Below are 26017 nucleotides of genomic sequence, written 5' to 3'. Positions count from 1 at the left end.
GAAAAGACACATATCCCAAAAGAATGAAGGTGTAATACGTGCACATGCTAACATAAATAAATCAAGTGGGTAGCTAGCTAAGTGTGTCATTGTAGCAAAGTATTTAGAAACAAACAAATCTGATCTCTTAAAAGTTTTGTTAATGTTTGTTCTATTATCTATACAATAGGCTATCATAGATTTTGGCCCAATAGGCGAGACATATGACCTCTTTCAAGGAGCTTTCCGTTTTGATAGGGTTATTTTCCAAAACATTTTTAGGCTTACCTATAGAAAAATAAAAAAACTCTGCATCCCTGCCCAGCCTGGCAAGAGTGGCCTGAAGGGTGTTTAGTATCCGCTGCTGGCCTGCTCTCCGGGCATGAGCCTGAAGCCACAGCCTCTGGCCAAACTCGTGTTTCTAAAAGTGAATTCAAAGGCACTGTAGACTGAGCCTAATAAGGTATTTTTCATAAAATGTGTATTTAATTCTAAGTAAGTCAGACTATATGCACAATTTATAGACTATAACTGTTTAATACAACAAAATGTTGTTTAAATGCTGAATGCTTAATGTTCCTGCCAGCCTAGCGTGCAGCCTAGTGTGGCGCACTCGCAAATGCTCCACAATTAATTTCTTTGTAGGCTATCATTTTTAAATAATATAGCCTAAATAATGCATTTTCGTTTCTTCTTACGCTGCCTGTCTTTCTGTGTTTGCATGCTATTTATTACGACATGTAGCTGTAACGGCTGTCTAGAAAGGGGACCAAAGCGCAGCGTCTTGAGTGCTCATAATGACCTTATTTTAACACAGAACACTACAGAAAATAACAAACGCGAAAACGATCAGCTCACAGTACTGTCAGGTACATAGACTAAACAGAAACAACTACCCACAAAAACAGTTGGAAAAACAACCTACTTAAATATGATCTCCAATTAGAGACAACGAGAACCAGCTGCCTCTAATTGGAGATCATCCCAAAAAAACAACATAGAAATAGAAAGACTAGAACTAAACATAGAATTAGAAAACATAGAAAAACCCAAACCACCCCCTGTCACGCCCTGACCTACTCTACCATAGAAAATAACATCTTACCATGGTCAGGACGTGACAGTAGCCTATTTAAAACAAATGATGAACCCTTCCTACAGTCACCTTTTCATGTTTATTGGAATGCGTTTGGTTCCAATACTTCAAAACCAAATGGTAGTTCCAGGTAGTAACAAAAATAGATGGTTGTTGGTTCAACTGGGGATTTTAATGAATGGAGCGTATTTGGAGCAGCAGTTTTTTCCCTCTGAGAGAGGAGTGTTTTTTAGGGGTACGTGGACTGCTCAACTCCGCCAACTCCGCTCACATACTCTACTCCACACCACTCTCTCACTTTGGTATCTTACCTAGTTATTTTCAGATCTCATTTTGCTCTTTTGTAGCATTGGCAACTACAGTATGTGTGTGTTTTCTGTACCTGTTCGCTCCTTTCCCTGTAGGCTTTACAGACGCTTCCCATCCCTTGGCTGCAACTCTTCTAATTTAGTGTACCCATGTGGAATTCCTGGTCTCTGGCAACGTTTGGAACAGTCAAGAACGCCGAGTTCATCTCAGCCAATGCAGCCCTTCAGTCCCTTGACTTTTTGGCCCTGACATAGACAGGGATCACCCCAGAAAACACTGCTACTCCAGCTGCTCTCATCTTCATCTGACTTCATCTGACTACGTTTTCTCTCATAGTCCGAGAGCATCTGGTCGTCGTGGTGGTGGCACAGGGCTACTCATTTCTCCTAAGCAGATATTTTAAATGTTTTCCCTCTCTTACCTGTCCATCTCCTCATATGAATTCCATGCCACTCAAGTTTAAAATTGTTGTCATCTACTGCCCACCAGGTGTCCATAGAGAGTTCCTCAATAAGCTTGACACCTTGATAAGCTAATTTCCTGTTGATGTCTCTCTGTTCTTTGTACTTGGAAACTTCAACCTCCCAACGTCTGCCTTCGATTCATTTCTTTCTAACTCTCTCTTTCCCCTGGCCTCTTTTGACCTCACCCTTTCGCAGTCCCCTCCCACTCACAAGGCAGGTAATACGCTTGACCTCATCTTTACTGGAGGCTGTTCGCCTGCTAATCTCACTGCAACCCCCCTCCAGGTCTCTGATCACTACTTTGTTTCCTTTTCTGTGTCGCTTTCCTCCAACCCTAGCCACTCAGCCCCTACCGAGATGGTCATGATCTTCGCTCTCCATCTCCCACTACTCTTTCGTCTTCTATCCTATCATCTCTCACTTCTGCCAAATCCATCTCCCTCCTGTCTCTTGATTCTGATTCTTCGACCCTACTCTCCTCCCTTTCCGCATCCTATGACTCGCACCATCTCCATTCCTCCCGGCCAGCTCGGCCCTCCCCTCCTGCTCTGTGGCTGAGGGACTCATTGCGAGCTTACAGAACAGGGCTGCGGGCAACTGAGTGAAAATGTCGAAAAACTAAACTTCCGGAGGACCTATCATCCTTTCACTCGCTCCTCTCTAACTACTCTCTACCTCTCTTTGCATCAACCACTTTGAAAAGGTTGATGACATCTGCTACTCATTCCCTCAGCCTCTTAAGTCCACTAGTCCCACTCATAGAGAACTACCCTACGTCTTGACCTCTTTCTCTCCCCTCTCTCCAGATGAAATCCTGCGACTAGTGAGGTCCGGCATCCCGACAACGTGCCTGCTCAACCCCGTCTTCTCATCCTTCTCCAGACCATCTCAACTCATCCTTGACCACTGACTGTGTCCCCTCTGACTTCAAAATGGCTTGAGTTGCTCCCCTCTTCAAGAAACCAATACTCAACTCATCTGACATAAAAAAATGGTATCCCTTCTTTCTTTTCTTTCTAAAACACTTGAGCGTGCTATCTCTGACCAACTCTCTCACTATCTCTCTCAGAACGATCTCCTTGACCCTAACCAGTCAGGTTTCAAGACGTGTCACTCAACCGAGATTGCTCTTCTCTCTTACATGGAGGCCCTCCACACTGCCAAAGCTGACTCTCTCTTCTGTTCTCATCCTCCTAGATCTATCAGCTGCCTTCAACACCGTGAACCATGAGATTCTCCTCCACTCTCTCAGGGCTGGGTGTCTCAGGCCCTGTACACTCTTGGATTGCATCCTGCCTGACAGGCCTCTCCTACCAGGTGACGGGGAGAGGATCTGTGTCTGCACCACGTACTCTCACTACTGGTGTCCCCCAGCGCTCGGTTCCAGGCCCTCTCCTCTTTTCTCTATACACCAAGTCACGCGGCTCTGTCATATCCTCACATGGTCTCGCCTATCATTGCTATGCAGATGACACTAAACTACTTTTCTCCTTCCCCTCTTCTGACACCCAGGTGGCGACACGCATCTCCCTGTCCATCTTCCAAAAACATCTGAAACAAGTGTCTTAAATAATCCTACAGCACACACCCCCTCGCAACACCTCCTAACCTCTGGATAAGAGTGTCTGCTAAATTCCTAAAATGTCAAATGCAAATGTAAATGTGAGTCAACCAAACTTTTAAACTCCTCCAAGGAAACAAGATCCTGGAGTTTCAAGCTGGTCTGGAGATAATTCCAAGACCACGGAGCTAAAACACTTTTTGCCGTGATCTGTTCTGATGCTTCAGGTCAAGGTCAGAATACACATAGAGAAAAAGTGCATTAAAAGGGAATTACATTCCATTTACGCGCACTTAACTCAGGTTGGAACCCCCTCCCCCAAGAGCATGATATGAGATGACGAGGATTGCATAATAGCCAAAGTTGACAGTTGCAGAATGGATTAGAGTATATGACTGTTGAAAATAACATATCACACCATAATTATAAGCATCTATGGTAGAATTCTCTTCCTCTCACTTTCTCTTGCTTGTATCTCTATGTAGTGTGTACTGTAGGTTTGTGCTGTCCTATAAATAAAATAATGTAATAAAGAGAAAAATCTGAAGCTTTCATCAAATGGCTGCCACATTTTAGTGTGGTAATTAATTGTAGTTACATTTGAAGGGATTTCTAGGGCTGTAAAAGTGTGGGAAATTGTGGTCCTCAAACAAAATGTTGTCTGCTGACAAATGTCATCTCATTGTGATTCATAGCTTTGCCTGCATGCTCAGGTAATATTCGATGGACAAATAAACTCGCATCATGTGAGCTGAACATTAAATCTGAGCAGCACCAGAGGCACACTGTTGGCACGGTAACAGCAAGACCCATCTGTCTGTCTGCTCATTCCCCTCCTTAGCTAGTTTTGGAGAGGCTAATCTGAGTTGGGCTGGTTGGGAGGATTACTCTTTCTGTGTCAGATTTGGACGTAGAGCCTGTCCCCTCATCCCTTCTAAAATCATTTAGCATTTTCTTAAAAAAATAAAAAGTGATTTTGCGGAGAGCGGCAGATAATCTGTTTTGCCAACACATAACTGAGAGAGAAGCCATTTACGCTATCAAGAGAAGCGGAGACGCTCTAATCCATAATCCACTCTTCATTTGTGATTGCTTACATCAGGAAATGACTTGCATGGTCCGTCAAGGGGGAGCATAATAACAAAGTATAAAATAGCAAAGCTACAACCTGTTTGTGTATGCACGGGCTGGCGTTGCCCACTCAACAGCAGCGTCTGTCACAGCGACTAATGGGAGCGTATGCTTTGCCAGGCGTCCACACAGAGAGGTGGCGGTGTATATGTGTGTGTATATCTGTGTGTGTAGGCTGATCCAAGCTGTGAGCACACCCATGGATATCAGGCTTATCTTTGCTGTGGCTTAACTCGTTTCTCAGCCTGTTTGCCAGAGCTACTTCCTCTGTTGAACCTAGGTTGAAGATGACAAAGGTTAAGACAATAGGATTCTAATATCCAATAACTCTTTGCAAAATTGAGACCAGTGTTGCTAGTAAGCAATGATGCTAGTAGTTATCAACGATTCTGGTCCAATTAATTTGTTTATTTCTGAAAGCTGCCGTGTAGAATTATCATATTGTCTTAACTTTGTCATCTTCAACCTAGTGCATACTACCAGGCTTTCCCCCATTTCCTTAGATCATGTTTACTAAGTCAACAGGGACACTATTTCAATGGATATATTACATATTGTACTACATAATGTATCCCACACAATTAACCAGCTAAACAAATCATGAAGCAGTTATAAAGAGCAATATGTTTTACACTAATTGTATATGATGTGCTGTTCATGTGAATGTTGTAGGCTCCATGGCCTATGTTAAGCGTCTAAGCCTTCCTCTGTTGTGTTGTAGGTGACCCAGGTCCCAGTGGAGGCCTGTGAGCAGTATGGGACCTGTGGAGAGTGTCTGAGCTCTGAGGATCCTCACTGCGGCTGGTGTGTCCTGCTCAACATGTAAGTCCACTACTACACTATTCTCAGAAGGCACAATAACCATGTTTTAAAACACAAATCACATCATTTTCCAAGAAAAAAGGAGTAAGAGGTCACACAAGCTCTCAAATACAAAATGATGCTACTGAGCACACAGATAATAGCTTGTCTGTCACTGCTGGTATGGAGGGGCAGAATGACTGAGATAATGGGGACAGAGCACAGAGTGATTACAGACAGAGAGTAGTGCAGAGGGTAACCAAATGGACTGCTGCAGTCTCTAGAAAATTTAGGACTGTGAAAGAGGCTTATCTTCGACATCTTAATTATCTGACCGCCAGGTTAGCTTACGTAATAGAACAGGACAGAGCAGAAGAGATTCAGAAGATTAAAACCCAGCAGTGTTTCTGAAAATACACTGAAACAGACCTCAGAAAGGATTAATGCATTATTATATGGCATTTGCATTTCAGCAATCTCTACGATCATCATTATCTAAATTGCAGCTCATGGAGAGCCCTCTCTATGTTATCACCCCACTTGACTAGCAAAACACAGAACATATTTATCCTAATTACTTTATTCCTCATCTATTTTCCTAAGTGCATTTTCTGCTCCAATTCCCACGATTATACTTGTATGTATGCCACTTCCATGAGCTACTATTGACTGTCTAGCTACTATTCACTGTCTAGCTACTGTTCACTGAATGGTTTCCTAAGTGTAATACTCACCTTGTCTCTCTACAGTAAAACTGTTAGAAAATGCAACATACAGTCACTGTATATGCCCACCCAAAGCAGGTTGAGGTAAAGCACCATGTGCCATATAGGGGTGGGTGTGTATGTACAGTTGAAGTTGGAAGTTTACATACCTTAGCCAATTACATTTAAACTCAGTTTTTCACAATTCCTGACATTTAATCCTAATAAAAATCCCTGTCTTAGGTCAGTTAGGATCACCACTTTATTTTAAGAAGGTGAAATGTCAGAATAATAGTAGAGAGAATGATTTATTTCTGCTTTTATTTCCTTCATCACATTCCCAGTGGGTCAGAAGTGTACATACACTCAATTAGTATTTGGTAGCATTGCCTTTAAATTGTTTAACTTGGGTCAAATGTTTCGGGTAGCCTTCCACAAGCTTCCCACAATAAGTTGGGTAAAATTTGACCCATTCCTCCCGACAGAGCTGATGTAACTGAGTCAGGTTTGTAGGCCTCCTTCCTCGCACACACTTTTTCAGTTCTGCCCACAAATTTTCTATAGGATTGAGGTCAGGGCTTTGTGATGGCCACTCCAATATCTTGACTTTGTTGTCCTTAAGTCATTTTGCCACAACTTTGGAAGTATGCTTGGGGTTATTGTCCATTTGGAAGACCCATTTGCAACCGAGCTTTATCTTCCTGACTGATGCCTTGAGATGTTGCTTCAATATATCCACATCATTTTCCTCCCTCATGATGCCATCTATTTTGTGAAGTGCACCAGTCCCTCCTGCAGCAAAGCACCCCCACAACGTGATGCTTCTACCCCCATGCTTCACGGTTGGGATGGTGTTCTTCGGCTTGCAAGCCTCCACCTTTTTCCTCCAAACATAACGATGGTCATTATGGCCAAACAGTTCTATTTTTGTTTCATCAGACCAGAGAACATTTATCCAAAAAGTACGATCTTTGTTCCCATGTGCAATTGCAAACCGTAGTCTGGCTTTTTTTATGGAGGTTTTGGAGCAGTGGCTTCTTCCTTGCTGAGCTGCCTTTCAGGTTATGTCGATATAGGACTCGTTTTACTGTGGATATAGATACTTTTGTACTTGTTTCCTCCAGCCTCTTCACAAGGTCCTTTGCTGTTATTCTGGGATTGATTTGCACTTTTCGCACCAAAGTGCATTCATCTCTAGGAGACAGAACACATCTCCTTCCTGAGCGGTATGACAACTGTGTGGTCCCATGGTGTTTATACTTGCATACTATTGTTTGTACAGATGAACGTGGTACCTTCAGGCATTTGGAAATTGCTCCCAAGGATGAAGCAGACTTGTGGAGTTCTATAATTCTTGGCTGATTTCAGGTCTTGGCTGATTTCTTTTGATTTTCCCATGATGTCAAGCAAAGAGGCACTGTTTGATGGTAGGCCTTGAAATACATCCACAGGTTCACCTGCAATTGACTAAAATTATGTAAATTAGCCTATCAGAAGCTTCAAAAGCCATGACATCATTTTCTGGAATTTTCCAAGCTATTTAAAGGCCCAGTCAACTTAGTGTATGTAAACCTCTGACCCACTGGAATTGTGATACCGTGAATTATTTGTGAAATAATCTGTCTGTAAACAATTGTTGGAAAAATTACTTGTCATGCAAAAAGTAGATGTCCTAACCGACTTGCCAAAACTATAGTTTGTTAACAAGAAATTTGTGGAGTGGTTGAAAAACCTAAGTCATGTAAACTTCCGACTTCAACTGTATATGTGGTGTGTTAATGTCTAAGAGTCTAGGACAGGAGAACAAACAGCACTATCAGGCATAACATGGAGGGGGAGATGAAATAGAAGGGAATGAAAGGGCGCCTGGGATGAAATGGGTATCCAGGGGCACTTCGATGGATAAGAAGCTAAGAGGTTAGTATCTATTCTCCCTATGGATACCGGCTGTATCAAGGAGCCAGCAGTAACAACAACCATCATTGGGTTTCCATTCTGCCTTCATTGTCTTGTAATTACTGTTGAGGTCTCTGTGCGCTTTGAAGGCTCCCATGAGATGTCACCCTCGACCACATCTGAGAGTCCATTAAGCACTGTCTCATCCCACAGTGGACATTACACATGTAAAAGAGAGACACGCTCTATTGTTAGATCCCCGTCAAAAGGAAGCGTGATCGCTGAGAGATGCAACCTGGACAGCCTCTCATTCTTTTAAAGGCCCAGTGCATTCAAAAACATGATTTATCTGTGTTTTATATACACTGAGTATACCAAACATTAGGAACACCTTACTAATATTGAGCTGCACCCCCTTTTGCCCTCAGAACAGCCTCAATTTGTCAGGGCATGGACTCTACAAGGTGTCTAAAATGTTCCACAGGGATGCTGGCCCATATTGATTCCAATGCTTCCCACAGTTTTGTGAAATTGGCTGGGTGTCCTTTGGGCGGTGGACCATTCTTGATACACACAGGAAACAGTTGAGCGTGAAAAACCCAACAGCGTTGCAGTTCTTGACACCAACCGGTGCGCTGGCACCTACTACCATACCCTGTTTAAAGGCGCTTAACTATTTTGTCTTTCCCATTCACCTTCTGAATGGCGCACACGTCTCAATTGTCTCAAGACTTAAAAATCCTTCTTTACCTTGTCTCCTCCCCTTCATCTACACTGATTAAAGTGGATTTAACAACTGACATCAATAAGTGATCATGGCTTGGATTCACCTGATCACACCTGGATTCACCTGATCAGTCATGGAAAGAGCAGGTTTTCTTATTGTTTTGTATACTCAGTGTATATTTCCACATCATGGGATTAGAATAATATTGTGAAAATTATTTGAATTTTATTTTAGTGTTAGAGCTGTTTAAAAGGACCGTGTGAACTTACAGCCTGTTTTAGTGGGATGGAGTTTTGGCATAACCTGTAAATTAGTAAATATACCAACAAGAAAGGGAGTTTCAAACCTCTCTGCCAATGAGAGGTCGTTTTTAGATTCCCCCTCCCCACTCAGACCACTCCCAGACTTTTGCTAAGAAGCTATTTTCTTTGCTAAGAAGCAAATTTTGTTTCTTTTGGACTATTTTAATTTAACACAATCACAGTAAGGTACTTAGACGTTACCCCTAAATGATTTTATATTGAGATAAAAATGGTTGCATTGGACCTTTAAGTGCAATGTTTATGTGTGTTTGTGTGCATTTTGAATGTCTAAATCTGCACGTCCCAAGTTACCACAATTTCTCATTTGAAGAGATAGGTCTTCATAGTGGTGGCACAGGGCTACACATTTCTCCTAAGTGAACATTTTCTATTTTCCCCATCTCTCTCTTCATTTGAATTCCATGTTGTCACTGTCACTTGTCCACTAAAGCTTAACATTGTTGTCATATATCGCCCACCAGGTGCCATTGGAGAGTTCCTCAATGAGCTTGACACCTTGATAAGCTAATTTTTACAATGATGACTCACCACTCATCGTACTGATTGACTTCAACCTCCCACTCCTTTCCTCTTTTGAGCTCACCCTTTCCCAGTCTCCTCCTACTCTCAAGGCGGGCAATGCGCTTGACTTCTTTACTAAATCCTGTTCACCTACTAACCGTACTGCAACCCCCTCCATATTTCTGATCACTACTTGGTTACCTTTTCTCTCCCTCTCTCCTCCAACCCTACCCACTGAGCCCCTACCCTGATGGTCCTGTACATCAATCTTCACTCTCTCTCTCCCACTACTCTCTCCTACTCTATCCTATCAACTCTACCTTCTGCTAAATCCCTCTCTCTACTGTCCTGATTCGGCCTCTTCGAGCCCACTGACCTCCATTTCCGCATCCTATGACTATCGCTGTATCTTTCCTCCCGGCCGGCTCGGCCCTCCCCTCCTGCTTCGAGGCTAAGTGACTCACTGCAAGCTCACAGAATAGGATGCGGAAATGTATCAACTAATCTCACGCACATGGAATTGTTCCAAGAGCTGATCTGTAACCCGCCAATAACATCAATTTATTTTCATAGTAGTAGACTATTAGGCTATTCCCATTCCCTGCTTTATATGGCCTGTGTATGGCCTAAATGTCTCACCGCTCACAAAGCTTAATTGAAATAGCAGCACAATTCAACACAATTCAACACAACAAGCTTCTGGGTTTGTAAAAAATATTTCCTACCCACAATATGATTGTTCTGAAGCGCGGGTTGTAAGAAGGTTTTCATTCCACCAGCCATCTGATTTTTTTGCGGGTAAACTGCGGGGAACCGTGAGTATCCGACGTGATGCAGGACTCTACATTCAGGCTATGCTCAAACCTTACACTCCATCCTGAGCACTCCGTTCTGCCACCTCTGGTCTCTTTGCCCTCCCACCCCTACCGGGGGTCAGCTCCCGGTCAGTTCAGTCAAAGCTCTCTCTGTCCTGGCACTTCAATTCAAAATAATGTGTATTTTCTACTAGTACTGATTTGCTGATAAGTACAGGTAACTGAGAAAATAAAAGAAACACCAACAAAAAGTGTCTTATTAGGGCATTGTGCCACCACGAGCCAGAACAGCTTCAATGCACTTTGGCATAGATTCTATAAGTGCCTGGAACTCTATTGGAGGGATGCGTTTTGTTGATGGTGGTGGAAAAAGCTGTCTCAGGCGCTGCTCCAGCAAGTGTTCATTTGGGTTGAAATCTGGTGACTGAGACGGCCATGGCATATGGTTTACATCGTTTTCATGCACATCAAACCATTCAGTGACCACTCGTGCCCTGTGGATGGGGACATTGTCGTCAGCATTTTTATGCATGACCCTAAGCATGATGGAATGTTAATTGCTTATTTAACTCAGGAACCACACCTGTGTGGAAGCACCTGCTTTCAACATACTTTGTATCCTTGATTTACTCCTTGATTGAGTGTTTCCATTATTTTGGCAGTTATCTGTACTTTATTGAGGGAAAATGTACTTACTGCAGCTGTGATATGTGGTTGTCTCACCTAGCCAATTAGATGAATGCACTAGTTGTCAGTCGCTCTGGATAAGAGAGTCTGCTAAATGACTAAAATGTCAATGTAAAATGTTAAATAACCCTTACACAAAACACTCACTGCTTAAAATCCATTTATCCCATCGTAAAACTGAATTTCCTTCGGCAGAGCAATTCAAACCAAACTGATAGGGGATCATACCACGCCAAAACTATCTTGGTATTTGTTTCATTAGTCCAGTGTTGATACAGTCCCTAATTCCCTAATTGTTTTGTATGTCAGCAATCAAGTTTTCAATGTGTGGAACTTTCAAAATACAGAAAGTGTCACAGTATGATGTGTTTTGCATTGATGTTTAGATGTTCCTTAAAGGAAAATGTTCATCTCACATGTACAGTAACCAGTAAGAATGAATAATGTCCTGGTTCCCATCTACAGGTGTGCCAGAAGAGACCAATGCCAGAGAGCAGAGGAGCCCTTCCGGTTCGCCACTAATATCGAACGTTGTGTGAAAGTTATCGCTCACCCAGACAGCATTGCCGTGTCAGCACACAGTGTGCCTGTAAGTCAACTATTAACAGTTAATTATTTACTTCTGATCATACTGATTCTGACGTGTTCTGAGTCTTGATGGTGGGAAGAAGTCCTCAGTGTTTCATGATAGACCATACTGTTCCAACCCAGCTATCTCTCTCTGCTCCTCTCCGATAGCTCCTGCTGGAGGTGAGCAATGTACCTGACCTCTCAACTGGGATCACCTGTTTATTTGGAGAGCAGACCGAGGTGGAGGGCCATGTCAATGGCAACAGAGTCATGTGCCTGTCCCCATCTGGCAAAGAGGTCCCACACATACCTGAAGGACAAGGTGACAAAATATATAGCTCCAACATAGGACGTATTGCTCTGTGATCCTCAGTGATACATTTGTGACTCTTTTACAGAGGACCAGCAGTCTGAATAAAGCCAACTACTATACTACCAGTCTCCTCCCTCCCCTCTGCTTTTCTCCATCAGACTGGTTGGGTGTTGCGCTGCGTCTGAACTCTAAGGAGACAGGTCAAATGCTGGGCAGTACAGAGGTCAAGTTCTATAACTGCAGCATGCATCACACGTAAGTTCATCTCCCGGCCCACACGTTATCTGATGCATTCAAAAGATAGTAGGGCACAACCTCATTAGGACATTGATGCGGACAACCCCACTTAAGATCAGGCAGATAGGTAACCCCTAAGTTCAAATGACCCATCCATTTTGATTTAGGTCAACCTAAGGCAGTTAACCCCGCATTGTTAGCTTGTTTGGTTCTACTTAGTGTTTCTAGACTGGTTCCCTGAGGAACAGTGTACATACTGAGTAGTATGAGTACCTACATCTAAATATAATTCCCTGATCGCGACCTTCAGGTCCACTTTAACATAATAGAAATACAGTCCAAAGCCAAATCATATCCGTTTGATCAAAATGAGGTGTCCATTAGCAAAATGGTCAGAGACAGTAGCTAGCTGTGATTAATATTTTAGTCTAAACAGCCTCTCCCTCTCCACTCTGCCTCACACAGCACAGCACAGCACAGAAGCATCACATCAACCTCCATAATTAATTATCCTGTGTCTGAAAGGACCTGGCAGGCCAGTTCTGTGTATACAGAGTTGTTACAGAACATACTGACTTACTGTGTGCTGGTGCCTAATACTGCTCTCTCTGCAACACTGCTGTATTGACAGTATGTGCTAGTGGTACAATGTTGAGGAAACAGCCTAACTCTGAGCTCTCCATGAACTGTATAATATACAGTTAACTGTATGTCATTAGGAACTTCCGTTCTCTAAGAGCATATGTTTAGCCACAGAGTCTCTAGAAGCATTGGGATGTCTGTTGGCTGGTTAGTCATATGATGTGTGTAACATGTCCATCTGTCCCTCTCCTTGCACTGCAGGTGTCTGTCCTGTGTGAACAGTTCCTTCCGCTGCCACTGGTGTAAATATCGCAACCTGTGTACCCACAATCCCTTCAGTTGCTCCTTTCAGGAGGGCCGGGTCAACGCCTCAGAGGTAGCTACATGGCTACTGATAAACATACATCAGATTAACAGTATTTTCTTATATAATGCACATTAACCCATGTTTTCATTAATCAATATTTACATAACATGTTTTTTTTTAGGCAATCTAGCTTTATAATTTAATAGACCTTGATAGACCCCTGCTGAGGTCCTTTGACTATTGGAATATGTTCTCTAGGACTGCCCCCAGCTGCTGCATTCTGGGGAGATCCTGATCCCAGCAGGGGAGGTGAGACCCATCACCCTGAGGGCCCGGAACCTTCCACAGCCCCAGTCTGGCCAGCGGGGGTACGAGTGTGTGCTCCACGTCCAGGGAATCAACCACCGTGTCACTGCCCTGCGCTTCAACAGCTCCAGTGTGCAGTGCCAGAACAGCTCGGTACGTACTGTGACTGTGTGACCCTCTCTAACCCTCCCCCTGGCACCAGCCTCAGTCTGGCTGTGTATTATCCAGGACCATTATCTGTAGTCTAGTGAATTACATCTGAGCTAGTCTCTGAGAGCAATCTGAATCTGATCTCATCCCACTGAGATGAGCTCAGGTATGCCGTGTCTTGATCAAATAAGAAGTAGGTTGTCTGCAGCGGAATGACTAAAACATTTAATTTATGTCTGAAACCAAACGTCAGTGTCATTCAAAGGTGCATCTAGGTCCATGTAATAGGGACATAATAGGTTCACATCTCAGATAGTCGACAGTGAGGATGAGTGGCAGACAGTGCTGCATAGACTACATGACACACAATCCATTTTTAATGCATCTATACCTCACTCTCCTATCTCATGTCCAGTGAAAAGCCCATTTTCCTCAGCTCTAGATGAACAGCCTCTCCATTCCCCGCAGAGTCCTGTCCCAATATGGCCATGCACAGTGGAGAGGAGCAGACAGTTATCATAGAAATGACAGGTGGTTAAAAGCCTCATCTCTCTCTCTTCCTCCCTCTCACATCCCTCTCCCTCTCCCACCCCTCTTTCTTTCCCTCTTCCTACCTCTCTCTCTCCGGCAGTACATATATGAGGGTGTGAGGATCAGTGACCTGGCAGTGGACCTCTCCATCATTTGGAATGGCAATTTCATCATCGACAATCCAGATAAGATTAAAGGTGCCTCTGCCATCCATCACTGTCTGCCATGGCTGAGGAGTGGAAAGCTCTCACTCTGGGATGGATGGGGTTTAGCCCACGCCACGGCTTTCACTCAGCCTTGGGAGAACGTTCACATGGCACTCTCTACTGTGTTATTAGTCCTAGCCAATCATCTGGGCTATGAGGGTGGACTTTTGTGTTTACCATTTTGATTTCTCACTAACTCTTAGATCTCTCCATTATCCTGCTTGAGTGTGTATTTGGTTTTAGGATAGTGCCATTCAATATCTAAATACTGTCAAGTATACACTGAGTGTACAAAACATTAGGAACAGCTGCTTTTTTCATGACATAGACTAACTAGATGAATCCAGGTGAAAGCTTTGATCCCATATTGACGTCATGAAGATGAAGGGGAGGAGACAGGTTAAAAAATATTTTTTAAGCTTTGAGACAATTGAGACATGGATTGTGTATATGTGCCATTCAGAGGGTGAATGGGCAAGACAAAACATGTAAGTGCCTTTGAACGGGGTATGGTAGTAGGTGACAGGTGCACCAGTTTGATTGTGTCAAGAACTGCAACACTTCTGGGTTTTTCATGCTCAACAGTTTCCAGTGTGTATCAAGAATGGTCCACCACCCAAAGGACATCCAGCCAACTTGACACAACTGTATAAAAGCATTGGAGTCAACATGGGCCAGAATCCCTGTGGAATGCTTTTGACACCTTGTAGAGTCCATGCCCCAGTGAATTGAGGCTGTTTTGAGGGCAAAAGTGGGTGCAACTCAATATTAGGAAGGTGTTCTTAATGTTTTGTACACTCAGTGTACAAGCACTGAATGTAATTCAACTGCGATCCTCCTGTATTCCACAGTGCACCTGTATAAGTGTGGTGCCCAGCGGGACAGCTGTGGCATGTGTCTGCGGGCTGAGAGGAAGTTCCAGTGTGGCTGGTGCAGTGGAGAAGGCCGTTGCACCATGAGGCAGCACTGCCTGCCCATCAGCCCCTATGCCAGCCGCTGGCTCAACGTGTCCACCAGGAACGTTAAGTGTACCAACCCACGCATAACTGAGGTTAGTCAGTCAGACCCTTATCTTTTACAACTAACCCCTACTTTAACCTTCACCATTATCCATCATATGGCCTTAGTGATAAGAGGCCTTCTCAGAAATAACCAGTAAAAACCATTGAGATCAGTCCTTAGACATGAGCAAGACGGGTGGTAGCTTGTGGAATAGACACCGGCTGGAATGCGGTTTTTACTACCAATCAGCATCGAGGATTAGACCCACCCGTTGTATAAATAAGACTATATCAGACATACAGCTTGTGCCAAATTAATGCAACCTTAAGTTATGCCCTATGCATCCTATTTTGTGGGTGGCAATGAGTGTTCTTGGCCGCAACACACTGTTCATTTTTTAGAATGAGAGAGACACAGTAGGTCAGACAGCCACAGAGAATTACTGCTACAACTTCAAAGAGCCATGAGCCTTTGAAGTCCCTGTCACATTATTAGTGTTTCAGTGGCAGTCTGGGAGTGAATTGATTCAGACCCGGGCTGCTACTGCCTGCTGCTGGGAACTGGGAGAGCATTGCTCAACAGGCCTGAAGGCTCTTTGTGTGGTCAAGCCATTTTAGATAGAGTTGCATAGTTGTTTTGGGGCATAGTGATACACTGCATTAATCTGTTGTCATGTATTGAAAATATTACACTACTTGTGTGCTGCCACCATAAATATGTTCCTTCTCCATGCCCCCCTCTCCTTCCTGTAGGTGAGCCCAGTGGCAGGGCCTCCAGAGGGGGGAACACTGGTCACCATCCAGGGCCTGAACTTGGGCCTGTCCTTCTCTGAGCTGGTGGGCAACGTGGAGGTGGCAGGGGTTCAGTGTACCCCACAGGAAGAGGGCTACATCACTGCAGAACAGTAAGAACCAAAACGCACAGAAGCACCCAGACTCCCCATAACCTTAACCCCAAAACCTAACCCTAGCCCTAAACCTAACCCTAGCTCCTGACCCTAACACTAACCCTAGCTCCTAACCCTAAACCTAATTCTAACCAGAACCCTAACCCCCCTAGAAATTGCATTAGACCTTTTGGGGACAAGCAAAATGTCCCCAGTTAGTCAAATTTTTATTTGTTTACTACTCTTGTGGCGACTTCTGGTCTCTACAAATATACAGTTGAAGTCGGAAGTTTACATACACCTTAGCCAAATACATTTAAACTCAGTTTTTCACAATTCCTGACATTTAATCCTAGTAAAAATTCCCTGTGTTAGGTCAGTTAGGATCACCACTTTATTTTAAGAATGTTCAATGTCAGAATAATAGTAGAGAGAATGATTTATTTCTGCTTTTATTTCTTTCATCACATTCCCAGTGGGTCAGAAGTTTACATACACTCAATTAGTATTTGGTAGCATTGCCTTTAAATTGTTTAACTTGGGTCAAACGTTTCGGGTAGCCTTCCACAAGCTTCCCACAATAAGTTGGGTGAATTTTGGCCCATTCCTCCCGACAGAGCTGATGTAACTGAGTCAGGTTTGTAGGCCTCCTTGCTCGCACACGCTTTATCAGTTCTGCCCACAAATGTTCTACAGGATTGAGGTCAGGGCTTTGTTATGGCCACTCCAATATCTTGACTTTGTTGTCCTTAAGCCATTTTGCCACAACTTTGGAAGTATGCTTGGGGTCATTGTCCATTTGGAAGACCCATTTGCGACCAAGCTTTAACTTCCTGACTGATGTCTTGAGATGTTGCTTCAATATATCCACATATTTTTCCTCCCTCATGATGCCATCTATTTTGTGAAGTGCACCAGTCCCTCCTGCAGCAAAGCACCCCCACAAGATGATGTTGCCACATACTTTTGCACTTGTTTCCTCCAGCATCTTCACAAGGTCCTTTGCTGTTGTTCTGGGATTGATTTGCTCTTTTCGCACCAAAGTGCGTTCATCTCTAGCAGACAGAATGCGTCTCCTTTCTGAGCGGTTTGACGGCTGCGTGGTCCCATGGTGTTTATACTTGCGTGCTATTTTTTGTACAGATGAACGTTGTACCTTCAGGAATTTGGAAATTGCTCCCAAGGATGAACCAGACTTGTGGAGGTCTACAGTTTTTTTTCTGAAGTCTTGGCTGATTTCTTTTGATTTTCCCATGATGTCAAGCGAGTTTGATGGTAGGCCTTGAAATACATCCACAGGCACACCTCCAATTGACTCAAATTATGTCAATTAGCCTATCAGAAGCTTCTAAAGCCATGACATCATTTTCTGGAATTGTCCAAGCTGTAGGCACAGTTGACTTCGACTATAATCTTCTGACCCACTGGAATTGTGATACCGTGAATTATTTGTGAAATTATCTGTCTGTAAACAATTGTTGGAAAAACTACTTGTGTCATACATAAAGTAGATGTCCTAACTGACTTGCCAAAACTATAGTTTGTTAACAAGAAATTTGCGGAGTGGTTGAAAAATGAGTTTTAATGACTCCAACCTAAGTGTATGTAAACTTCCGACTTCAACTGTAGTTAAACACGTCCCCCCCCCCCCCCCCCCCCCCCCCCCCCCCCCCACACACACACACACACACACACACACACACACACACACACACACACACACACACACACACACACACTATAACTAATGATGAACATAAAGATATACAGGTTGCAGCAGGCTTTCTTTAGTGTTCTGAGGAGTAGAGAGCAAAACTGTTTTTTGTGCCGTTGTGAGGGTAACGGCACTGCTGTAATTGAAATGCGCCGCATGTCACTGACTGCAGAGACAATCTGTTAGCCATGTGTTTCTCTCACAGCCATGTAATTCGATTGGGCCATGGATGAAGGGACCTTATTTATATCCTTGTATAAAAAAGGAACGTGCCAGCAGAAAAACTGAAAACTCTCCTGACAGCAGAGGGTGGAGAGAAGAGGATTCATTGGGTCCTGTTGTCGGGGTGAAAGGTTTATCCCTGAGACTTAGCAATACTTTTCTGTGACTATTCATTAAGACCCCATACAGTGCTTTAAAACATGGCATTACAAACATAAATGTTATTGTAGGTCAGTTTTTCTAATGACTTATTCATTTCGTTCTACATTATCTTATTGACCTGACAGGCTAACTGATTTATCGAGAACACACTGTTGCCATGGTGATGGAGGTAATGGTGGGTAGTGGATGTGGTGGAGTTTATTATTGCTGTTATATTGGTGCTTTTGGTTTTTCATTAGGAAGAAAGATGGCCCTCCATATTGACCTACCACTACTATGAAAGTCTGCTTCAATCACATTGTCTAGAGAGACCAACAGAAAACAGCACTTTTTTTAAATTGAAAAACGTGTACAGCACAGTAATCTCTATCTCTTTCTCTCCCTCCTTTTCTCCCCCCCTCCTTTTCTCCCTCCTTTTCTCCCTCTCTCTCTCTCTCTCTCTCTCTCTCTCTCTCTCTCTCTCTCTCTCTCTCTCTCTGTCTCTGTCTCTGTCTCTGTCTCTGTCTCTGTCTCTGTCTCTGTCTCTCTGTCTGTCTGTGTGTGTGTTCTGACAGGATTGTGTGTAAAATGGCCTCTACGTCTCAGGGAAGTGCACCTGGTCCAGTCCAGCTGTGTGTTGGTGAATGTAGACCAGAACTACGAACTCAGTCCTCCCAGCTCTATTCCTTTGAGGTATGATCTGCATCTTAAACCATACATAGAACACATCTCTCTACTACAGTATTATTGCTTTGGAACAGTTTGTTCTCATACACTATCATATGAGTCATCAACAAAAAGTCCACAAAGTAGCATGCCATGTGGAATATTGAGAAAATAATTTTTTCATAGACCCCTACCATGGTGGGACTGACCCCTGGCCGAGGGCCTGAGTCTGGGGGCACTAAGGTCACCATCGTGGGGGAGAACCTGGGTGCTGGGAGCAGTGTGAACGTTACCTTTGGAAACCAGACTTGTGAGCTGTACAGGTGAGTACACAGGAACAAGCCAACCGTGAACCCTCTACTGAAGCTCCTACAAAGACCCTTATATAAAAATGGGGACTTGATGAAGGTGCCTGTGGAAAGGCTGAAAGCCAGGACAGTGCATTGTTTTCTACTCTTATTTTTAGAGATCTATTTAAAGATCAAAAAGGGCCCTCATTGTGAGTCTCGGGAGGGTGAAGAAAAGGCACCATTAGCTAGAAATCCTCTAATTACTATGTTTCAGGAGGGAGGGGCAGACCATAATGCTCACTTGCCCTGCATTGTAATGTGCATAACTCACTGTAGTAGAGTTAAGATTCCCACCACAGCAAAAAGCAGGTACAGACAGAATCAAGGGAATTGAACCCTATTGGTATTCCTTGTTGGTTTTCCCAGGCGGACCATGTCGGAGATCGTGTGTTTCTCGGCACCCTCTGTGACGGGCGCCACCCTGGTGCAGGTCAGCCTCAGTGTAGATCTGGCCATGGTGCCAGGAAGCCTGGGCTTTGAGTACATCGAGGATCCCACAGTCCAGCGCATCGAGCCAGAGTGGAGCATCACTAGGTACAACAAACCTCCCAGCTAATAAGTTGTGTGTGCAACCTGATATTTTGATAACATGGCCTCCTATTTATCCCCCCCCACCCACCCCCTCCATTTGGTTCAGATGTATATTATTGAGGAATAAGGTGAGTGAAGGTGCAAGGCACCACAGCAGCCTGCTCTGCTGGCCTTCCAGTCACATATTATGCATAATGGTTGGTGCAGGGCTGAATGTGACTTGACACAGAGACAGCCAGCCAGGGAGAATGGTGCAGCGGCATGGCTACTGGCTTTCTACTCTGTCAACTGACAGGGGATTTCACAGACTTATAATCAAAGTCCCATCGTCTCATCATCTGTGTGCAGTCACACCATGTGGCCACCTAGGCTTAGGTATCCTTTGAAGTGTGGGAATGATTGGATTCGTCTCAAGCTGACTAGACAGATGTGCCCCTTTTTCATTTAGTTTCTCTCTTCTCTTCAGGTGGGTCTCTATTCCCACACTCTCAAACAATTTTGGAGCTCTACATGATATCGCGGCTAGTTTGTTTGTGTTAATGGCATCTACATATATGTAGCACAATCATGTAGCTTTCATGAAATGCCAACCATGGATACCTGATAGATGAATAAATAGGAAGCCAGCTGGCAGAACCGTTCAATCTGGCCCTATCTGGCCAGAACAATTAGATGTTTTCTTAGTACCAAAGCACAGTTCAATGCAAATCAGGTGCTTTTGATAACAACAGGAAGCAGAGGAAACTGTTTATCTTGGCTCTCCTATTCGGAGGCTTTTGATAACGACAGGAAGCAGAGGAAATGTCTATCTTGGCTCACCTTTTCAGAGGCATTTGATAACGAAAGGAAGCAGAGGAAACTGACAGTTTATCTTGCTCACCTATTCAGAGGCCAATATGGATGTGTATATTGGTGAATAAGTTGTGTTTCATAGTGGACACACTACCCTGATGGTGACCGGGACCAACCTGGATGTGGTGCAGGAGCCGAGGGTCAGGGTCAAGTACGCCGGCCACGAGTCTGTCAACGTGAGTCTGTCCACTGATAACATAGGAGGATATCTCTTTCTCCTGTCCAGTATCTTGTATAGTACTGATAAATGGTGGCCAATTATAATTGTAATTTCAAAACTCTTGACAAATATTTATCTTTGCTTGTCTGTCACTGTCTGTGGATCTCTCCCCAGGTGTGTAAGGTGCTCAACACCACCACGATAATCTGCTTCGCTCCCTCCCTGAAGGCAGAGTACACACTGGAGCAGGAGTCAGTGAAACACGTGGAAGAGTTTGGTTTTGTTTTCAACAATGTGCAGGCCCTGCTCACCTACAACAGTACAAGCTTCATCTACTACCCCAACCCTTACCTGGAGCCCCTCAGCTTGTCTGGGGTGCTGGAGCAGAAACCTGGCTCCCCCATCATACTCAAGGTGGGACAGCCCAGCCCAGCCCAGCCAAGGGCAGCCCGTAACTATAGCACAATTGTCATTAGATGATGAGTTCTATCTACTGACCTGATGGATGTGGGGTTTCCCTCTCTGTGTTGCAGGGGCGCAACCTGGTGCCCTCAGCATCTGGAGGGGCCAGGCTGAACTACACCGTGCTGATCGGGGACACACCCTGCTCCCTCACCGTCTCTGACACACAGCTCCTCTGTGAGCCCCCAAACCTCACAGGCCAGCACAAAGTCCTGGTCAGTCATTCTGTCTGTCTAAGTCCAGATCTAGATAAGCTATTAAGTAAAATGCAGCTTGACCAAGGTCAAACAAATGTATAAAAGGAAACTATTGTTCAGTATGGTTTCCCTATCTGTTAAAGTCAATTTGATTTATGGCCTTTGTACACGTGTGTTCATGGTTTATTGCCAATGTACAGGTCCAGGTGGGTGGTCTCCACATCTCTCCTGGTGCAGTCCACATCCGTTCAGACAGCCTGCTCACCCTCCCCGCCATCTTCAGCATCACGGCTGGAGGAGGCCTGCTGCTCATCATCGTCATCATTGTCCTATTGGCCTACAGACGAAAGTCACACGAGAATGACCTCACTCTCAAACGCCTGCAGATGCAGATGGACACCCTGGAGTCCCGGGTGGCTCTGGAGTGCAAGGAGGGTGAGTCTGACCAGCACGTTATCAGACAACTGAGAGAAATATAATGCTGACAACTCACAAATTGCTAGAATATGGACTAAATTCCTCCAATCATTCTCATTCTCTGTAATTGTGCCCAGCGTTCGCTGAGCTGCAGACTGACATCAACGAGTTGACCAGTGACCTGGACAGGGCTGGGATCCCCCATCTGGACTACCGCACCTATACCATGAGGGTCCTCTTCCCTGGCATTGATGACCATCCGGTACTCAGGGAGCTGGAGGTAACCAACCATTACCACCATTACAAACCTGGCCACACCTGACCCCTTGTCATCTTCTTTAACTGTTAATGATTTGTAGAATCAGAATATCTAACCAACACAACCAATATGGCATACATAGATAAATCATTTTACAATTGGGAGACAAAACGGATCATGAGTCCGACGCAAGATCCCTCTACTCTCTAACTGAGGGTTATGTGTGTGTTTCTGTGTGTGTAGGTGTCTGGAAGCGGGCAGCAGGGTATGGAGAAGGCCCTGAAGCAGTTTGCCCAGCTGGTGGATAACAAGGTGTTCCTGCTGACCTTTATCCATACTCTGGAGCTCCAGCGCTCCTTCTCCATGCGTGACCGCGGCTACGTGGCCTCACTCATCATGACTGCGCTGCAGGGCCGTCTGGAGTACGCCACCGACGTGCTCAAACACCTCCTCTCTGACCTCATCGAGCGCAACATGGAGAGCAAGAACCACCCCAAACTACTGCTGCGCAGGTATAGATAGATAACGCTAGAGCAGACAGGTGAAAGACAGGAGCAGTGACAGTGGAGAGAGGGAGGGGGAGAGGGAGAGGGGAAGGAATGCGGAGTGTATACAGCCATTGTCAGTCTGACTTATCCTCTGTGTGCCACTCATGAAACATTCAGCTGTGGCGCACGTTTCCTCCCCTCCACCTTGCTTTCTTCTGCACATTGCTCTCCCAGGACTGGGAGAAGCCTGCTAAATCTTTCATAGGATTTTTGGGGGAGCACTCAGTCTGAGACACACTCATTAAATATAGGGATGAGTTAACATGGGAGGCAGCAAGGCTGACCTTGTTAGCCCAAACATTCTGCAGTCATGAAAAGACAATGAAATGCAGGCGATGAGAAAGAAGTGACAGCCAGGTATATAAGTATGATGGACAGAGCATGAGCAAGAGAAAGAGATGAGCAAGTTAGGAGGCTGCAATGCAGATATATGGTTAACTCTAAAGGGAGACAAAGGGCTAATATTTAACAGTTATCTTTGATGTTGGATTGCTTTATCAGATATAAGATACACGTATGTTTTTAGTGTGGTATTTGTCTATTGATACATAAAAAATCTGTTAATCTTGCACACACAGCATTTGATGATGGGATGAGTGCTCCTGACACAGAGAAAGGACACAAAGTAGCTTTTGCACAATTATGTCATGACCCAAATAGGTTCTATTCTATAGCAGCAGCACTCAGGTTCTGGTGTGTTCGTCCTCTGAGACCATGCAGAGCAGCATGTTACTTTTACATAAACATCGTTTTTTTTTACCTCTTAATAAGCATTTTCTCTATCTACATGATCAGACCAGTCTACCTTTAGACATCTACCTGTTAAAAATGTATCCGTCTATCTCTTTCTTGAAGAACTGAGTCAGTTGCAGAGAAGATGCTGACAAATTGGTTTGCCTTCCTACTTCACAAATTCCTTAAGGTAATATCAATGAATATCAACTTGGAACCTCATTACTGCAGATGTCAGCTTGATGTATTACTGCAATCCTCTAATGATTGTTATTGATTATACACCTAATGGATTTCTATGTGCATTTGGATTACACTTGTGTCCCATGATGTGTGATATGAATATGTTTTATGAACAATGTAGAGCGATAATGTTCACCTCAGAGGTCCAGCAGGTCTTATTGGTCTCTACAAATCAATGCTAAGCAACCTGGAGTTTATTAGAGTTGATGACTCATGCTCTGTTCTCTGAATCCCAGTCATATGGGGGTGAATAGCTCACAGGCATGTCTCTCCTCTCCTGCCTCTCTCAATCCTCTCCTCTCGCATCCTCTGTTCCTCCCTGACAAAGGAGTGTGCAGGTGAGCCTCTCTTCATGCTGTACTGTGCCATCAAGCAGCAGATGGAGAAGGGACCTATAGACTGCATCACCGGGGAGGCGCGCTACTCCCTCAGTGAAGACAAACTCATCCGCCAACAGATTGAATACAAGACCCTGGTGAGTCAACATACCACACAACAATTTGTCTTAGATGTCAGATTGCATTAAAACCACTTGGAATATTTTCTGAGTTACCACCATGATAGTGGAAAGCTTGCCTACATGTCGTTCTGCCCCTGAGCAAGGCAGTCAACCAACTGTTTCCCGGGCGAAGAAGACGTGGATGTCGATTATGGCATCCCCCTGCACCTCTCGGATTCAGATGGGTTGGGTTAAATGCGGAAGACAAATTTCAGTTGAATGCATTCAGTTGTACAACAGACTAGGTATCCCCCTTTCCGCTTACAGCACAGCTGGTAGGCAACATGCTGTGCTCTGTAAATATCAACTCATGGTGCCCTTATGTTAAACCGCTGAATAAGGGGGAATTAATTTGCTTGATAATAAAACAGTAAAGAGCAAAAAGAGCCAAATAATATTTTACATTCTTTTCAGTGACACAATCAGCTAAGAATTAAAGTACATTATCTAACCAGGGCAAGACAGTTCCAGTCTTTGCTTGGCTACTGGAGAAAATGGTCTGTAGCTAAAGCAGAAGTTGGATGCAGCAGCAATGTGCCTCATCCCCCAGGCTGAGAGCAGCCCAGTGACAAGATGACACCTCTCTGATCGCCCTTTCGGAGAGGTTGTGTTTCATTACCCGTTTAGTGCCCCGCTGGAGCTGGCAACCCAGCATCCAGCTGAAAGTGTGAAATTACATTTCTGGCCAAAGCTGTGAAAGAGATGGCACACAATGAGATGAGAGACTCCTCCATGCAGCCAGTAGACCAGTGTATAGAGAGGGACAGTGGGTAGTGCTGACAGCTCTCTCTCTCTCTCTCTCTCTCTCTCTCTCTCTCTCTCTCTCTCTCTCTTTCTCTCTCTTTCTCCCTCTCTCTCTCTCCGGTCCCTACTCAGACTCTGAGCTGTGTAAACCCAGACAATGAGAACAGCCCTGAGATCCCTGTCAAGGCGCTCAATTGTGACACCATCACCCAGGTGAAGGAGAAGATCCTGGATGCTGTCTGTAGGAACATGCACTTCTCCCAGAGGCCCCGCGCTGCAGACATGGACCTAGGTTAGTCAGACTGGCTCCAGTCGGTATTAATGGATGACCTACAATAACTGATATTGAGATAAACAAGTGATTATTCTGTCTGCTTGTTTGACTTATTGAGCGACTCATAGATGTACCCCTGTGTTTATATCCCCAACAGAATGGCGCCAGGGGAGGTCGGCACGTGTGGTCCTGCAGGATGAAGACATCACCACTAAGATTGAAGGCGATTGGAAAAGACTCAACACCCTCATGCACTACCAGGTCAAGCCACTCACTCCCCAATCCCCATCACACAGCTCACTAACATGAATGTACAGTATGTTGTCCTCACTGCTGCCTCTGGCCATAGTAAACCAAACTGATGCACCTCTTTCATCTCCTGTATGAGTCAGCTGCTTCCTCCTACAGGTAAATCATGGGGGGTGTTCATAACAGCTCCAAATAGAGCACAAGTATAAACACATTACAGTCAATCTCACTCTATACCCACAAATGCTCTGACTCTCCAGCTGGGGTGTAAAACACGTTTGCATGAAGCCATTGACAAATACATTCAGCCTTGGATGCCACACCAGGAGAGAGGTTTGAAAGAGGCGTAATGTGTTTATAAAATCTATCAAGGATGTGAACAGTTTTCCTCAATTACTTTTAGTCTCTCTGGTGCATACCTGGTTCTGTGTGACATCTGAATCTGCAAAGCAGCAGCAGCAGTGACTTCTGCTCATGTTGGGAACCTGCTTTACTGCAAAAGGCATGCACATAGCATAAGTGAGCAGACTCTATAGGTCATTTCTCAGCATGAAATGGATATCACACAAAGCATCATCAATGGCATTTATAGCATAGCAACCGATATCTAAAAAATAGTCCTTGCTAGATCACTGCAAATGCATGTTTTATTTCACAGACTGTATTATCAAGT

General features: G+C 44.4%; 1 protein-coding gene across 7 annotated transcripts in view; it reads left to right on the top strand.

Annotated features, from left to right (window-relative positions):
• The window catches only part of LOC115207695 (plexin-A2), a 69853-nt gene that overhangs the window by 40062 nt on the left and 3774 nt on the right, over positions 1–26017 (top strand). For 2 of the 7 annotated variants that reach the window (XM_029775076.1, XM_029775079.1), the window contains 22 exons: positions 5262–5362; positions 11460–11583; positions 11733–11886; positions 12036–12132; positions 12958–13072; positions 13262–13462; positions 14091–14187; positions 15048–15247; positions 15951–16102; positions 18737–18854; positions 19014–19150; positions 19544–19711; positions 20643–20736; positions 20895–21134; positions 21254–21397; positions 21580–21814; positions 21934–22076; positions 22299–22567; positions 23459–23525; positions 23907–24053; positions 24954–25113; positions 25253–25356. In XM_029775076.1, coding sequence (XP_029630936.1) covers positions 5262–5362; positions 11460–11583; positions 11733–11886; positions 12036–12132; positions 12958–13072; positions 13262–13462; positions 14091–14187; positions 15048–15247; positions 15951–16102; positions 18737–18854; positions 19014–19150; positions 19544–19711; positions 20643–20736; positions 20895–21134; positions 21254–21397; positions 21580–21814; positions 21934–22076; positions 22299–22567; positions 23459–23525; positions 23907–24053; positions 24954–25113; positions 25253–25356 — 3267 coding nt within the window. Of the gene's footprint in view, positions 1–2654; positions 2843–2917; positions 3166–3344; positions 3511–5261; positions 5363–11459; positions 11584–11732; positions 11887–12035; positions 12133–12957; positions 13073–13261; positions 13463–14090; positions 14188–15047; positions 15248–15950; positions 16103–18736; positions 18855–19013; positions 19151–19543; positions 19712–20629; positions 20737–20894; positions 21135–21253; positions 21398–21579; positions 21815–21933; positions 22077–22298; positions 22568–23458; positions 23526–23906; positions 24054–24953; positions 25114–25252; positions 25357–26017 lie in introns of those variants that run through there. The other 5 variants (XM_029775077.1, XM_029775078.1, XM_029775080.1 and 2 more) reach the window with 5 other exon arrangements.

This window comes from Salmo trutta, chromosome 14 (genome assembly GCF_901001165.1).
Source record: "Salmo trutta chromosome 14, fSalTru1.1, whole genome shotgun sequence".
Lineage (NCBI taxonomy): Eukaryota > Metazoa > Chordata > Actinopteri > Salmoniformes > Salmonidae > Salmo > Salmo trutta.
The sequence above is the reverse complement of the archived record's forward strand: the minus strand, read 5'-3'. Positions and strand labels throughout refer to the sequence as shown.